Consider the following 17,280-nt stretch of genomic DNA (forward strand, 5'->3'; position numbering starts at 1 on the left):
TCCTTTCTTTATCTGAAGAAAATTAAGGCACTTTATTAAAATTTTTGAAAACTCATTAGAACCTCTGCCTTTGCTTTGGTGTAGTTAACCCCTTCAATACCAAAGCATGTATAAATTCACCTTCTTGTTTGCATGGCACTCACACTTATATAGATACTGAGCAGACGTCGGATACATACACATATTAGAAAGTCACACTTCAGCCCCGCACACACTTTCACACCCACTCGTAAAATATCACACATCGTTTGCACAGACACATGGCCACCAAGATAAATACTACAATTTCTGCCTCTATTTTTCTTGGAGAGGACTGAATCCTGGAAAGATATCAGTAAAACTTGTAAAGAAAACACACTTAATCCTTCTACACCTCTTCTTGATCATTGAGGTTTCAGTTCCAGGTTTGGGGACCCTTCATTTCTTGAACACAAACACGCCCCCAGGAGAAATGAACTAGACTTTCTTCTGAAGAGCTCTACCATCCATTACTCCGGAGGCCTGGCTTGTGTCCCAGAAGGAACAGCATAAATGCCCTCTGTCCTGTGTCAGAGGAGTCCAGCCCAGCCAAAAGAGAGTTGAACTCAAGGGCAAACCCCTTTAGGCCAATCTCCACATACAGAAGGGAAGTTGACCCTGTCGAAGTTGGAGCTACTGACCCTGTTCGGTGAGTTGACAAGGGACTTCTTTCTCCAGCTATTTTGTGAATACCTTTCACCTGGGGCAAATTCATTTCCCAAAGAGAAGCAGGCACACCCTGCCCCAGGCTGTTCAGAGCCGGTTTTCTCCTACATCTGGGAGAGCAGCCTGGGGGATGAGCCAGCTCCAGCCAGATATAGACCTCAGAGGCCCAAGAATAAAAGGATTAAAGTGACACCTTTAGACCTAATTGGAAAGAAAGGGAATAATAAGTCCTAAAGTCAAGAAGGTCTGATTTTTTCCCCCCCATGATGAGTATTTCGGTGTTTTTATTGGACATGGTCAATGTCAGATTATTTCTGACATTTATATCGTTCTGTCTCTCTCTCTCTCTTTTTTTTCCCTCCTCCTCAGGAGCCCTCCTTTTGCCGGAGGCCTAAGCACCATCTGATGTGGCCTAGAGGTAACCCGGCTCTGGATAAGGTAAAGCAATTTTGTATCCACCCACTCACAATTCTGAGGCTCTTTGCCAGCTTCAGAAGGAACTCACCCTTCTACAGAACCCAACTGAAGACAAACCACCAGTTCCTTGGTAATAGCTGATTTTCAGGAAGTAAGGAGAAGAAGTAAAAGAAAACCCTAAAAATCTGGTCCGCCTTCCAAGGAAATTCAACCGGAGTTGTTTTACAGGAACACCGTATGGCCTGCACTTGACACTAACATTCACTAAAAGGAAGCCCTGACTGCTGTGAATACTTTTAAATAATTAGAATGACAATGGCTCACTCCCAGCCAGGCGAGGGCACCAGGTGACGCTGGGCAACAGCCTGCTAGCAGTCCCTCAGCAAAACAACAGTCCCATCACTGCGCTTAGCTGAACGGAAGGAAAATGGCCTTGGCCCAAACAGGGAAGTTTAGGACTGGCTGAACGTGGGACCGGAGAGTTAGGTTGTTGTCAGAGGTGGGTCTGGGATGACGGGACCGAGTTGCTAGAAAGGGAAGTGGGAGGGGGGGGTCCCAGAGTAACAAGAAGAGGGCAGTGGATTCTTTGCTCGATGACCTTCCTCGGTCTCAGCTTCCTACACTGTAATTCAATGGGTGGATTAAATCAAGTATGGAGTTTTCAAACTTCTTCTTAGAAGTGTTTGTTTTCTCTTCGAACAAAACTCTACCCAGAACTCCGATGTCCAAAGCAGGTAGAAAGAAGTGGAGCTCTCTTGGGTGCAGGAGGTAGGGCGGCGAGAAGGGGTGTAGATTCTGGGCCCCTTAGTTCCCTTGTCAACTCTGCTGGGCTTTGGGGAGCACAGTTGGAAACCCACTGAACTAGACCTCTGTTCCCTTGTTACTTTAAAATGCTTCGTGAAAGAGAAGGGGTAGGGGCGCCTGGGTGGCTCAGTCGGTTAAGCGGCTGCCTTCGGCTCAGGTCATGATCCCAGGGTCCTGGGATCGAGCCCCACGTCGGGCTCCCTGCTCAACGGGGAGTCTGCTTCTCCCTCTCCTTCTGCCTGCCTCTCTGCCTACTTGTACTATCTCTCTGTCAAATAAATAAATAAAGAATCTTTAAAAAAAAAAGAAAAGAAAGAGAAGGGGTAGAAGGATTAGTAGACATCTATTTCTTGTATATCCCTGAGGGTCCTGTGGAGAGCAGTCGGTCTCATTTTCCCTGAAAATAAGAGACTTTATTTCCTCTATAAGTTATCCTTTATCCACAGCATAATCCCATCCTGCTCCTATTTCCAGGGCATTGCTTTCATTTCATTATTAGCAGCAAGGTAAAGAAGCAGCTCTTTCTCCTGCTTAAAAAGAGAGACGGTTGTCACTTTGCCACTTCATTAGCAAGAAGAAGCCTTGTCTTCAACATGGTCTCACCACTGGCAAGCTGTGCGGCCTTGGGTAAGTCAGGAAACATCTCTGAGACTGTGTTTTCTCATCCATAAAACGAGAGGAGTGATCCTAAAGGTCAGTTCCAGTTCTTAAGTTCAAGGCCTATATAATGAGGTAGGGAAAAGATCCTATACCTATAACCCATAGATTCTCTCCCCTCCTAGAGAACAAGATGTTTATTCAAGGTGTTACTCCTGTTTCATCTGTTTGTTAAGCCTTGAAACAACCTCTAGGATTTTTCCAATGAGCATGCCTGTCTTGCATGACGGAGAGTTCAAATGTCTTTTAATCACATTAGCCCTACTGACGTGAGTTTCTTTCCTTAACCGAGTCTGTAGCTGCATATTTATAAATATTGTGGATACGTAGTTCTGTGTGTGAGCATGTGAGCAACACTGATGCATAGAAAGGAAGACCAAAAAGTTTCTTGAAATCCCTTGCCTGAATCATCTAAGTCCCCTGCTCGGGGTTTGAACCAAAGTTTGCTCACTAGCCCCGGATAAGCTGCTTTTTAAGAGTTATTTCTGTGAGCTGAGGCTGGATTTTGTTTTATTCAAAGCGACTTCAGTCTGTCACAAGACAGTCTCATAAAATCTGTGTCTTGGCTTAAGCTGGGAAGAAATGAGCCAATCCATCAGCCCAGGAATGCGGCTGTTTGACCACTTCCTAAGGCAACCGGGAAGGGATGCAATCTATTCAATTTATGGGGCCGGGTGGCAGTGAAGGATGCACTCCTGAAGGCACAGCAAATGGAAATCCCTGTGAACTTTTGCAGTGATAAAGTTCAAAATCTGAATAAAAGAACCTCTGGGAGGGCAGGAAGGAGGGGAAGAGAGGGCGAGAGAGGAGGGCAGCACATCAGCATGGAGAAAGGAGTAGGAACCAGGCAAGCTCCTCTTCCAAAACACCTCCAGTGCATTCACCGAGGACAGAACTGGGAACTGGGTCCGGAAAGGGGACCTTTGGAAAATCACTTCCCTTTAATCTGGATTCTAAAAATGAACCTTCATGTAATCGTTAAGACGTAAGTTTGATGTGATTACCTCCTCTGACCTCGAATCATGCCACCTGTGGTAACCTTGTTATTTGTCATCTTATATCATAAACAAATGCAATTCCAATAGGGCAGCCAATATAATATCATTAGCTTATATTTATGTCCACTCTTTTCCAGCCCTCGTTGCAAATGCAATTTTGATGCCATTGATGAGAGATCTGGGATTACAATTCCTGCCCATTTCAACAGACATTTGGGGAAGGAAATAGAGGAAGAATAATTTTGAGCTCTCTCCAAAAACCAAAGGAGAAAAAAAGGTAATATAATTTTTTTTTTCATTTATTTTGATTAACTGAACCGAAGGCTTATGGTGAAACGTCAGGGGCTCCCCATTGGTTAGTGAATGAAATCCAAACCCCTTGGCCTAGCAATGGGGCCTTTCATTTAGCCTAATGAATCATTTCTGACCTTATTTGCAATTATTTCCCTCCACACATTCTAAACTGCAGCTTCTGAGTATTCCCCAAATAAACCCAGTGTCCATTTCTCTGCTCTCATCTTCCCCTGATACCCCTTTCCAGCTTTAAAGCCCATCCATCCTCTCAGTCAAGGCTCACATACCACCTCCACCCTCCCTGGTCTCCCACACCAAGGGTACTCTCCCAGCCTCCGTATCTCAAACCTCCAAGACAGAAGCTCTTTAACGTCTTCTAAGGTGTGCGAGGGCTCCGGACAGCCTTAACCATTCCGCTGGACCACTGCAACTTGAAAGCATGACTCGTTCCTCATTCATCTTTGGTGAACTTTATAGGATCAAACCCAGAGCCTTGCCCAAGTCAGACTCATTGAGGTTTGATGAATTCATCAATTACTAGTCGACTAACATAACACCAAAAGTATTACTAGCTAGCACAAACTCTGAGGAAGCCTTATTCAAACTGTTCTGCTTCTCTAGTACTACCCTTCCGTCCCAACCCATAGCTGCTATTAAATGTGAAGATTTTTTAGTGGCGAACTGAGAGTTTCAGTTAACGTGTTTGGGATCATGATACCTGGTCATAAGTCAAGGTTCAGTTATGTGAACCAGGTCTCCAAAGACATTCTAAACCTCGGATAATAATGATGCAGTTCAATGGATATTTACATTTTAATCCTAGTGATGGTAAAAATAATTTATCTGAGGGTTTCTTCACCCCCTCCCTCTCTCACCCTCCCAAAGGTGAGTTCTAGATATTCGTTATCAGTAGCACCAGGAAGGTGCACACTACTACTTCATCACTGAACTGTTTGCTGATAATGGATGATCTCTTCCTTCTACCTATCCCTCCCCATCTCCCTTCCCCTGGCCCCCAGTATGCCTTTGGGGCACATCTGTTTTATTTTTCCCCTTTACCAAAAACAATTATTACTACTACTGCTCGGCCCAGTAGGTTGCAATTCCCTTTATCTTCTTTGCTGAAAGACTGGCCAGAGCCCAGATCATTGGTTATCGGGACCTTTGGAGGCGGTGAGCAGGAATTCACTGGATATGTGCATTAGGCTGGCCGGCAGCCCCATCCACTGCGTGCTACTGGGGAGAGCTTTCCTTTTGTTATTCCCAGCCCCCTCCCTTTTTCCTGGATTAGATCATGACTCTTTTATGAAGACCCGGAGGGAAATGGGATTATTAAGAGTCTTGCTGGGTAAAAGCTGTTTTGTCTTTATGATGAGTTTCTTGAGTTCAGCTGCTGAGGGGCCTTGATGCCAGAGGAGAATAACTTTCGGGAGAGCACCTTCTGCACAGTGCTTCCTGCTGAGCACACTTGCAGTGATAAAGGATGGAAGAGGAGATAAGGAAAGGAAAGGGGGAGAGATTAAAAAAAAAGTAAGTAGAGACAAGAACACCGAGAGCAAAAGAACAAGGAGGGAGAGAGAGAAAAAAATGCAACGAGGATATGTAAATCTAAGATGAAAATCCAGCAAAGAATATTGCTCTCTGAAGAACAGTGTGCTGAGAGATCATCTGAAGCTTATAAAATACAGACAAACGTTCAGTGGGGTAAGAGCTGAGAATGATAATTATTTACTTATTACAAAAACTCATAAAAATAGCATAAACTTATCACAATGGTTATAATGTACTTTCTATGATCACGAGATACAGTTAACCTCACTGAAGCTCTTCTGAAGATAAATGCTTTCAGAATTGGACCAAACAGTACTCTATGTAATCTGCCATAGCACAGAAAACCCCGATGGGGTAGGTATTACTATCAAACACACTTTACAGATAAAGAAATTGAGGTACAGAGAGATGGAATGTTCTGGACTGCTAAGCTGGCCAATGGCTGAGCTGGATTTTCAACCTAGGCAGACTGGCTTCAGTGCTTCAGAAGCTGGGAAGCCCAAGGCAGGGCCCCCCAAAACTCCTACGTGACAAACTTATTTAGTGGCATTTAGGGAAAGACAAACGTTTTGCCTGTGTAGAAAACTCCCTTTGCTCTTCCCGCGTGCCAGTAATCTGTCCGTGTGAACAATGAGAGATGTGTTCAAGGCTGGGGTGTGGGGAGGGCTGGAAGCACTTAACATCTTCTCCCCTCCCTGCACACACTGGCACCGCGCTCCTTGTCATCCTGGCCCTCTTTCCTGTGTACCGGAAACCAAGGTGTGTCTTTGGGGGAGGGAGGGTGGTGTGGATAGGATGTCCAGGTCTGAAACCATGTGTCACAACATGGAGGGTTTTTTGCTGGCCAACTCCCATTTCTCTCCTGTCACCTCAACCTCACTCATCCCTATCCTAAATGCCACATTGTTATTGTTCTACTGGATAGGAGCAGCATTTTCAGAAATGGGGGATTTATTTTTATAGCACAGCTGGTCTGCCAAAGGTCACATAATTTGGCAACGTTCCCAGTGGTTAAAAATTAATTTCTTCTTATTAATACAACCAAGGTCCCACAGGATCGGAGCGCAGCCTTATCTAAACTTGACAGCTTCCTAAACCTTCAGAAGATGCTTTCTCCTGGAGGGCCAGCCACGCTACAAGGCCACTGTGTCCAGGAATCCAGCCTCACTGAATCCTGTTATGTAATGAAACCATTAAGCCCCGAGGCCATTTCTCATCAAGGCAGATAAAGCTTTGAAAAACGCTGTAGGCTCTCTAGGACAAACTTACACAGTATCTTCCAGGAATGGGTTAATTAAAAAAAAAAAGTGAATTCCTTACCTGGAAGGAAAGGTACAAAGACTAACTTCTGGGATCAAATTCATGTTTGCCACTCAAGGAGGGTGCCGCAAAGATCACAGAGTGGCAGATAACGGTCAGATGATAAATTACTTCAAATATGTTAATGACAACATAAACTACTGCCCAGATGTCACGTTTCAAGTCCTTTCTCAACAGCGCTAGAAATTGAAAGGTATCATGCTTCTGCTCCAACTTCTAAAAAAGGAAAATCTCATCTCTATTTCCTCGTCTTTCCCAGCTGGACTTTTGGGGAACACATTCTGAAAACCCTTACCAATAAACCTGGCTCTGAATTCTATCAACCAAGAATTGTCCCACACTCTGATCACCCAAAGTCAGCTCATTCTCTTGATTACTTTAATGAGCAGTTGAATGAAATGAACAACACCAGGCAAGGGCCTCACGATCACTGAGCCCCCGGTGTTTCTCCCCACAGATGCCCCCAGACCCCTCCCAGCCCTTGTTTACATTCATGCCTTATTGCATGTGAATTGGCATTTGGACTCCTCTAACTTTTTCTATACTAAGGAAGATAGGAGCTGACCTCTCTTGTTGCAGAATGTGGACTTTACATTCAACAGTAGGGGATGAGAGCCATTTGGTAGACAGCAGGAGTCCTGTCTAGATAGCCTGGGGTTCCAGTCACTGCAGCCTTCCAACCTTACATTTTGCCAGTTGGGTGCTCTGTGACTTAATCTGAGGGCAGATTGACATAAAAGTCCAACCCCGCAGTGCTGCCCGGGCACTCGCAATTCTACCAGGCACATCTTGGACAAGAAGGTGCTTGCCTGGAGCACTCATGGGGAGCTCTCCTCTTTCCACTGTTTTGCACTGTGTGCTCTGTTGGCAACTGGTAACAGCTTCACTACTTCGGGTGGCTGCTTATGGGGTAAAGTTTACTGGGCACGCATTGAATGCGGGCATGAGACCAGTCCCCAGAGCCTAGAGCAGGCCGTCTGTGTACAATCTAGGAGTTCATAGTTTTGCTTGCAAATCATTACACCTGCCCATAGTCATCCTGCATTTTGGGGAGAGGGGCTAAAAAGGAAACCCTTATCAGGCGCCTAGAACGTCATTGCTTCTCTTTTAGGATTTGTTTGAACGCAGACCTGTCTCCCACAGACAATTTACATCTCTTATCTGATCATCCACTCCAGACGCAAGGTTGATTGACCGCGTCTGCCCGTGTCCATGGCAATGGTGTTTAAACCCAAGCATAGATCAAAGCTCTGGAGGCAGGGGGAGGGGTGTGTGGGAGGGAAGGTTGTTGGTTATAGGGTCCGGGTTCTTTTGGCCCCAAGCGGCGTGTCCCAGAGGTGGAGACGGTGGGGCTGGGAGTTGCCACCATCTGAAGAAACCCATTGTCAGGGCCAGAATAATTTCCTGAGCAAACCCTAGACCCCTCCGCCGCCCCCTCCCCCCCCACCACCACGATTAACTCGAGCAAAGGGGAGATTCGTGACCAGGCGCTGATGAGGAGTGGATAGCGCCAGGGGGCTCTCCTCTCTGTCTGAAGCCGAAAGGAAGGGGGGCGGAGGGAGGGCGGCGAGCGGTGAGCACAAGCCAGTAAACCGGCGCGTGGATCCCCTCCCCTTCAAGAGAAATTCAACCGGAGCCGCAGAAGCTGCGACACGGATGAGCCGGATCCCCTAAGCCTGCCAGGAAAGCTGATTCCCACCCCACCCCCACGGTTCCCAGAGGAGAGACCGGTTCATTCCACCACCCCCGGCCCCCGTCCCCGCCAGCCCCTGGACGTTGGCTCTGCTCTGCGGGTGCCCCCCACCCAGCCGCCGGGCGCCTGGGACCCGGTAGGAAAAACTGTGGTGCAGTGAGCCCGAGGCAAAGGGTGGGGGCAGCCGTTTAATCACAGCTCGCCTCGCCTCCATTAACTTGTGTTGATATTAAAAAGAAATCAATCAGTGAAAATGAAGCATTGGCCATGAATATTTCTCTTTCTCACGTGGAAAAGCAAGGAGCGAGGCGGCGGGGGAGGGGAGGCGGACCGCGCGGGCGACTGCAGAGGTTCCTCCCAAGCGGAGAACCGCAGCGGCGACTGAACTTTCTGGCACTGGATGGCGTGGAGGAAATGCCGCAAGCCTCTCCCTGGGGGTGTCCTTAGTCAGGAGGAGGAGGGGACAAGGCTGGAGTTGTTGGAAGCGGCCAACTTCTCCCAGGCTTGAGCCTCGGTTTTGCTTTCGCTGGGCATATTTGTGCCTAATAGAATGTTTATGGATCGTTCGGCTCCGTTTCTGCTGCGTAGCCCAAACAAATCGATGCGGTGTTAGAGACCGCGCTGAGGGGTGGGGCAGCCTTGGGGGCCACCACGTCCCCACCACGTGGATGCCCGCGCGCCGCGTGCTCTTCACCTGCTCAGGCGCACGGGCGGGCGCTGGGCGCTGCTAGAGGCGGTGCAAGTTGCGCGCATTCCCGAGGGTAGAGCTGGCTCCTTTCCGCCCCCTCCGCCCTCGGTTCTGAAGTCCCACCCCGACTTCCTGCCCCCCAGTTCGGCCAGCGCTCGGATCCCCAGCTCCGCCGGCCCCGGGCCTCAGCCCCTCGGCGCCGGCCCTCCAGGGGCGGCGGGGGGAATTCAGCGCACAGCGCGGGAGACAGGAGGGGGCGCTCAGGGCAGGGCCGGCTGGGCGGCCCCGAGTCCCCGAGCCCAGGCAGGAGGGAGGCAGGCAGGCGGCGGGGCAGAGAGTGGGGGAGCCTGGTGCGCGCAGCCCAGGCGGCCTCCCTGCCGCCCCTTAGTGTGAGAGGCTGCCGCCGAGGCCGCGGAGTTATTTGCTCAGTCGCTCCCCCTCCTGCACCTTCCGCCCTCCCTTTCCCCTGACTCCTTCTCGGAACGGGTTCCCGCCACCGCTGCGGCCGGCTGGGCTCGGCCCCCTCCCAGCAGGCGCGCACCGGGTGAGTCAGAGGTCTAGTAGGGCCTCGCCCTTTGCCACCCGCTGCCAGTTCCCCGGGTGCCAGTCCGGGGCTCCGACGGGAAGCCGGAGTTCCCCGCGGTTTGCGATCGCCTCTTCGAGGGCCTGGAGGATATCCACCCAGGGCGGGTCCCAGCTCCGCGTCTCACAAGGAGGTCCCACCCAGGGTGCCAGGCTGCCTGCGGCGTCGTAGTGGGTGACCGGCCCCGCGCTCCGCGCCTCGGGGCTTCTCTAGAAGTGACGCAGCGCGGCCCGGGGCTAGGGTGGGAGGGGGCTCTGCGGAGAGCGCGAAAGGCAGGTGGCAGAGCGGGAGTGGGTTCGAGCGGGTGTCGCACACACGCGTACACTCCGCGTAGCGCTCGGGGACAGATGTGCGAACATCTGGGGTAGGAGATAACCCCTGAGTCTTCACGACCCCTCCCGCTCGCAAAGCACACGGAACCTGAAGTTGGGTGTGTGTGTGTGTGTGTGCGCGCGTGTGTGTATGTGAGCGCGCGCGCGCGCCGGTGTGTGCCCCAGTGTGCGCGCGCTCGCCGGGGCCTACTAGAGTCCGTGCCTGAATACATAATATACCGTGGGCATCTTCATCGCGCGCGCGCGCACACATACACACACACGCACACAGCGAATCACACAAACATATATAATTTATGTAGCATCTAGGTCTGTGGGAGGTAATTTAATTTCGCTTCAAGCTGGGAACTTAGAATAAGGCAAGAGGGGATGGGGAGACAAGTGAGACCTGCGCCCATCTCTCCGACACGATTTGCAGCGGCCCTGAAGACCAGTTCTGGCAGAGGAGGAGGGGCAGCAAACGTGTGGATTTGAATAGGAAAGGAATTCCTCAGTCTTCCTTTCCCTCAAATAAACACTCAAGCTTAAATGGGGAGTGTTGGCGGTGAGGGCCAGAGCACCAGACGCACAGCTTCCCCTTGGGGCTCCCACAGGACCCCCGAGGCCGCTGTGATGGAGGGGAGGTGCCCGGTAAGCCGCAAGGGGTTAGCCCTACCACTGCCGCAGGCCGGCCTTAGCCTTGTAAGTGCCTTCCGGTAAGGGCACTTCACGAAGGCTTTATCTCTCTTTCTCTTTTCCGTTTCCTCCAGAGATGGTTTCCCCATTCCCAATCACCTGTAGCAGCTTCCAAGAGTTTTGTCGGATTCCCGACACTGTTCTCAGAGGGAGAGAGGCTCACTCTGGGGAGAGTGGTGTGGGGAAGGAAGGACAAGCCCCACTGGATTCCCTGCACCCAGAAATCCCTTCTCAGGCCGTGTGCCCCTTGCCAGCCCTCCTCCCCGCTGCCAAATACTGGCCCTAGACTGCTCTGGGCCTTGCAGTCCTTATCTCTGCAGTCTGTCCACACACCCTTTTTGGCAGTGGTTGAGAACAAATTCCGCTCAAAAGTTTCTAACCACTTCACAAGAGTAAGAGACCTTCGAAGGCCATGCAGTCTGTTTTATCTAATAATAATTTTAAAAAGAACACGATTTACTTTCCCAGAAAACACATGGATGCAAGAAAGAGAGCGGGGACGACCAGCCGCCTCGGTGGCCAGCAGCGCCCAGCCCCAAGCCCCTAGCTCAGCTGCAGGCCAACTTGTTCCATCAGCCTGCACCCTAGGATTCTGAGGCGTATCCACGCATTCTGCAAAGAATCCACAGCATTGGAAAACCAAAACTAGACTCTTGTGTTTCCCAAGCTCTTCAGTTAACATTGCTCAATGTAGCTAAGTGGAGAGAATGCAAATGATTTATATTTCACTGGCTAGGTTGAAGAAACTCAAGGGAGATGTGTTCTGCTTCAAGACAGGGGGAAAAAAATCCCAAAAACTGTAATGCAAAAGCTTTGTAGTATTTTTAAACCTTTGATTCAGTCCATATGTGACATCTGAACACCGCCAAATTCTATGTTTCAAAACACACACACACACACACACTCCTAGCAGGAGAGAAAAGTTGGGTTTTAGGAGCGGTGGTGGTGTAGGGCCGGCCGGCTGGGATCTCTCTTTAAATTATTTAGTATAGAGAGAGCCTCCTTCTATGCCATTCCGTGGGGCCCGTATAAGCCGTTGCTTTTAAAGGGAAAAGCATGTTGAGATGAACAGAAAAAACTTTCAGGGGCTTACCTGGTTGGCCTCTCACTTCGTGTCCTGAAAAGTAGAGAGCTAAGAAAACCCAGGTGAGAAGAAACATATCCATTTTGGAGAAGGAGGCTTTCTCCAGAACTGGGTTTGTAGATTTCTTGTATAATTTTAAGTCTTTGTGTTTCTCTCCCTTGCGTTCTTCCTTACAGTGTCTTCTGCAAAGGTTTCTAACGGTCAGTGTTTCCCTCCTGGGTCCTGGCGGCCCGTCTTCACCTTTATTCCTGCTGGATTCTCACCTCACTAAGAGGAGGGTGGCTCCTGAAATCAGCAAAGCGGGAGCAAGCTGGGAAGAGGGGACGGGTTTCCTCTCTTAAAAAACAAAACGCTTCTATGTCCTCTCCAGTTCCTCAAAGTATCATTTCCTTTATCCTACAACATCACGAAGATTTCCCGAAAGCCAAGCGTAAAAAATAATAAGAATAATAAAAAGAAAAGCCCAGACTTGCCTTGGGCATCACACGTCCCCAGGCAGCTGTGTGATCTCAGAGGCGTAAACGGACACACATCCCCCGGCACCCGGGACCGACACGCGGGCGGAGGCACCCAACGCCGCCGGACGGCCGGAGTGCGAGGCGGCCGCCCAGCTCCTGCCCTCGCCGGGTTCCCCTAGCGGGAGCCTCCCCAACGACTACCCCCGCTCGGCCAGCCTGACGAGGGGAGTCAGAGGAAAGAAGCGGCGGCGGCGGCGGCGGCGGCTGTTGCTGCTGCGGCTGCTGCTGGCGGGGCGGCGGCGGCTGGGATTGCCTGGGAGCGAGCGAGCCCCTCTCCGAGTTCGCTCGCGCCCGCCCTCACCTCCACCTCGCCCAGCGCCTCGCCGAGGTCTGCGCGTCTGAGGAGGTGCCGGGGGCGGGCTGCGGGCTGGTGCCTCGCTCGCCTTCTCTGCTTCCCCTCCGGCTCCCCCCAGCCTTTTCAGGCCGAGCAGCATGTGGATGTCAGAGCCGCGGCAGAGCTATCCGATTACGCGCCGGCTCAGGGCCCGCCCCTTCTGTGTTCCTGATTAAAGAGGCAGCCGCGGAGCCGCGCGGCGCACAGCTCAGCGCCACGGCACCCGGCTCGGGCGGGGCGGCGGCGGCGGCTTCCCCCCCCCAGGCCCCCCCCCACCAGCCGCGGCCCGATCAAAGTTGAGGCGGCTCCCGTCCAGCCGCTCCTCTCCCACCCAGTCGCTCCTCTCCCACCCGCACCTCCCGCCCACCCCGGGCTCCTCCGCGCCTGGCTGCGCCCGGCCGCCCGTGCGCAATGCCCGGGAGAGGCAGCGCCCCGGGGCACCTCCGGGGCGCACTGCCCTTGGCCGCGTCGTCCCCGCCCGCGGGAGACTCCGCAGGAAATGGGGGGGGAAATCCCTGTTTCCCCCCCAAATTCCCGGGCTCCGAGGCCACACACGTAGAAGCCAGCACAATGCCACGCGCAAGGGCGTTACAAGAGGGTGGCGTACGGTGTTCGGTGTAGGGAACCAGGCGGCAGCTCAGCCATGCGTTCGCACAGGCAGCAGTGCGTGGCGGCGACACACGCGGTCAGCCCCGGCTGAATAAAACCCCAAACACTCGTGCGTTTACTCCTCAGGGCCTTTGTTGTGTCCCAAACATACTCCTCTCCTCGCTGGGTAAGGATTTCGTTCTCCCGGCGCACCTAACTTGTAACTACCAGAAGAAGAGAGAGTCTCTCTGCAAAGAATTTCTTCAGGTAATTAAATTGGATACCCCCCAACCGTCCCCAAAAGTACGGGTACGTAAAGGCTTCTCCTCAAAATGCTACTGTAACTACTTCTATTCACCTTTTCCCCATGGAAATGTGGTCACAGCGCGCAGAGAAAGAAAACAGCATTATGCCAACTATTTTTAAATGGAGGTGTGAAAACTGTTTAGAGGGAGTTGTAAGCTAACAGCTGGGGAAACACTTGTATCTTTGTTTCTGAGGATGGCTTTGTGGATTCCAAACTGTCTTGCTTCACTAAGCACCTATTACTACATTATCATAAAGACTCTAACAAGAACAGTCTAAATAACACTGCATATACCTTCTCTGCCACTCTGCAGATTAAGAAAAATAAAGTTTTGGTGACAAGAAGCACACACACATCTGACTATCCCATTTATTTCTTTGCTTGTACTTGTGGATTCTTCTGGGTGGTTTTCCTCCTTATCTGGACTTGCCATTAGCTTTGTTTATCACTTTTAGTGTTTGAAAAATCTGTAACTCCCACTTAACTGTTATTTACACTGAGATAACCAAAACAAAATTGAATCAGAAGTGATTTGCAAATAGTTGAGCCAAGCCATGGAGGGATTTTACAGTGCTGTGTAAATCCACGGGCCCCATATCACACTGTTAATCTTAGATGCCTGGTTTGAAAGGGCATTTAACAGAGGCCTAGTGAGTTCTTCCAGGGAGCATATCCCCTGGCTGGCCTAAAGGCTACCTTTCATTCCTTTCATCCCCACCCCTCTCTCTTTCTTCTCGCCCTCCTTCTTTCCTTGGCTTGAGAGCACATCCACATTATTAAAAACTCCAGATTTACTCCCCCCCCCGCCCCGTTTAAACATCAACTATAAAGAAAGACCGCCCCTCCCCAGTATTTAATGGGACTTCAGCAGAGATCCCGGCTTCTATCATTGCCAAGATGCTAACCTAAGGACAACTAACATTACTATCTCTAGTGACACAGCCCAGATGAAGAAAATCATTTAGTATCACCTCCTCCCACGACTCACCAGACGTGCCAAGCCATTCATGCTAGCAAGTGCCCCACATGAAAGAATCCTGTTTCTTAAAGCATTACAGCCAGAGTTCAGGTGAATGGCATAGGGAAGAGGAGAGAGAGAGAGAGAGAAAGTTACACCGAAACCCATTGGGAAACCATAAGAATGTCAACTCTGGGCTCCTGCTCTTGGCATTTTAGGACTGGGGGGCCCCCTCAGGCAGCTTTAAGGGTCCTCAGTTTGGTAGGGAGAAGGGTCGGTTTCAGTGTTCTGTTCCTGGACCTGATTCCCAGCATTATGGATTTTAATTTTTTCAGAGGTGTCCTAAAGAGGGAGCTAACTTACTTCCTGGCAGTCCTCAGTACAACTTCTGCAAGACTTCTCATCAATCCCCTTGAGTGAAGTCCTGATTTCCTGCAGTTGGGTAGCAGGTGAGTCTGGTTCAGAGCCCTGGGGACTCCAAGCTGCCGGACCATTTGTAACCCTCTAGGGGGCAGCACTCAATAAATAATGCGAATCCTACCTGCAGGAGCACTTCTGGCTGTGGTGCTTTTACTCCCTGGAGCTCAAAACCCTTTATCAGACCAGGGAAGAGTCAGAGTGAGACCAGATCTCCCCAGCCCACTCTGAACAAGAGCCCACGGGCCCAGGGAGCACTTAGAATTTCTTTAATCCAGGACTAACCAGGAACTAAACACAAATCCCACATGTGCCTGATGGAAAATAAACCTCTGGGGAAATTCTCCAGACTGGGACGGGCTCAGACCTGCCAGCCCATTTTTGTCTAGACTTAGAATCTCAGGGGTTTGGCAGCAGTTGGTTCAGTTTCTACCAGAGGTTCAGGGGTGAGGAGCCAGGCTCCATACTGTTCATTATTTTGTGAGTCCATAAACACTGTCTACTAAAGGACAAGTAGCATGGTCTCTACGATGGGCTTGTTAACAGAAACATGGAACCAACCAGAAAACAGCTGACTAGTGAGGTTGAGATTCCTGTCAGCGTCACTGACTCACCTGGGACATTTCACATCATTATCCTTAATTGTGAAATAATAATAGATAATCCCATCCTACATTCCATTCCTTTGACAGGAAGGGATGTGGGGAACATAAAACAAATTTGTAAAAGATGCTAAGAGAAAGCTGTAACCTGGCCACACCCCAGTGGAAAGATGGGTGTTCCCACCTAGACAGCCCCACACCCAAGGGCGACGGCGCATCAGAATCACCCAGAGCAAGCGTTAAAAATTCAGATCTCTGGGCACCATCTTCCTGCCAATCAGGTTCCTTGGATCTAGGGTGGTGTCTGGGAAGCTCTATTTTTTTTTTTAAAGATTTTATTTATTTATTTGAGACAGAGAGAATGAGAGACAGAGAGCATGAGAGGGAGGAGGGTCAGAGGGAGAAGCAGACTCCCCGCTGAGCAGGGAGCCCAATGCGGGACTCGATCCCGGGACTCCAGGATCATGACCTGAGCCGAAGGCAGTCGCTAAACCAACTGAGCCACCCAGGCGCCCTGGGAAGCTCTATTTTTAAGACACATTTTAGGTGATTCTGCTGCAAATGCTCAACAGGCCAGCCATTGGAAACCTCTGTTCTGGGGTGTTATATTTACACATAGCCTTCGATGTATGCACTTCCAGCGAAGGATACCTGGATAAGTATTCCTCCACATTTTTTCTCCAGGCAGTTGTCAGACAGGGGGCAGATGTTTCAAGGAAAACATTGGGAAAAGCCTCCCAGAGCACTTCTCGTACAGTGCCAGAGCGGTGGCATTCCCAGCTTTACCTTGTGACATTTATTTAGCAGCAACGGCAAAGAGCCTTTTGAAAACACCGAGAGCCTCTTACCTCTCGGGGGCGGGAGGTTTGCGGGAACGTGTTCCAAGGGCCAGCTGATGGGGTTTATGGAGCTGGATCCAGCCCTTTCAGCACCAACCCACTTAACCATTGGTTGTTACTAGAGGTTTGTTTCAGGTATGGTTTTCCATCTGTGTTCATCACATTGCACTTATTAAATGCTCATGGAAGCATGACTATGCAGGAGGTGTGCAAGCAAGTAAGACATTTGGGTCTTGCCTCCTGGGAATACGGAATCTAAAGGCTCCAGAAGTTTCATGCTTCCGCAATAGATGCCACCTGTCACATGGTGCTTCCCCTTATCTGAGCACTACCATCGACAAGCTCTCACCCTGAAAGGGGGAGATATGAGCCATAATTGCGTCTTAATCTGTAATTTACTACATTGCCCTAGTTAATATTTAGCTACATCTGTCTCAGAGGCAAAGCTTCGGTTAAAAGTTAATAAGTCCTCATTTTTTATCCTCTCTTTTGTTTGAAGTGAAGTCCAGGTTTCTGGTCAGTAGGGTTCTGCCCCACCCCCCCCCCGCCCCCCGCCGCCACTCCTTAAACAACATTTTTCTTTTATTCAATACATTTGAACACTACTTAATAGTTTCTACTTGATCTGACCTGTGAGGGGTTCCCAGAATCTTTACAGATTTCCATAAAATATCAAAATCTCCTTTACTCTAAATTGTGTCTATCTCTCATCTCTTTCTCGGACACGGACACTAGATCAGGTAGGAAGGAACCTTATGGACAAAAAAAAAAAATGAGCAAAATGTGCAAAATTCATTCAAATATCCCTGGAATCCTTGGCAAAGGTAACCAAAGGAGGTACATTGCTCTCTCTACTCTGCTCGGCTCAAGCATGAGGTGGATCTCCCTCAGCCACACTGACTTTTGTACATTTGACACATCGGTGCCTCAAAGAGGT

The 17,280-nt window shown here is 50.2% G+C and overlaps 1 protein-coding gene across 4 annotated transcripts in view; it reads right to left on the bottom strand.

The window, feature by feature from the left end:
* Nucleotides 1-12,747, bottom strand: part of NRP2 (neuropilin 2) — a 115,829-nt gene extending 103,082 nt beyond the window's left edge. The window contains exon 1 of one of the 4 annotated variants that reach the window (XM_081813810.1): nucleotides 11,790-12,745. In XM_081813810.1, coding sequence (XP_081669936.1) covers nucleotides 11,790-11,862 — 73 coding nt within the window. In that variant the 5' untranslated portion in view covers nucleotides 11,863-12,745. Of the gene's footprint in view, nucleotides 1-11,789 lie in introns of all 4 variants that reach the window. The other 3 variants (XM_081813811.1, XM_081813813.1, XM_081813814.1) reach the window with 3 other exon arrangements.
* Between the last annotated feature and the right edge of the window lie 4,533 nt (nucleotides 12,748-17,280).

Source organism: Leptonychotes weddellii, chromosome 3 (assembly GCF_054177405.1).
Source record: "Leptonychotes weddellii isolate Sample4059 chromosome 3, ASM5417740v2, whole genome shotgun sequence".
Taxonomy (NCBI): Eukaryota; Metazoa; Chordata; class Mammalia; order Carnivora; family Phocidae; genus Leptonychotes; species Leptonychotes weddellii.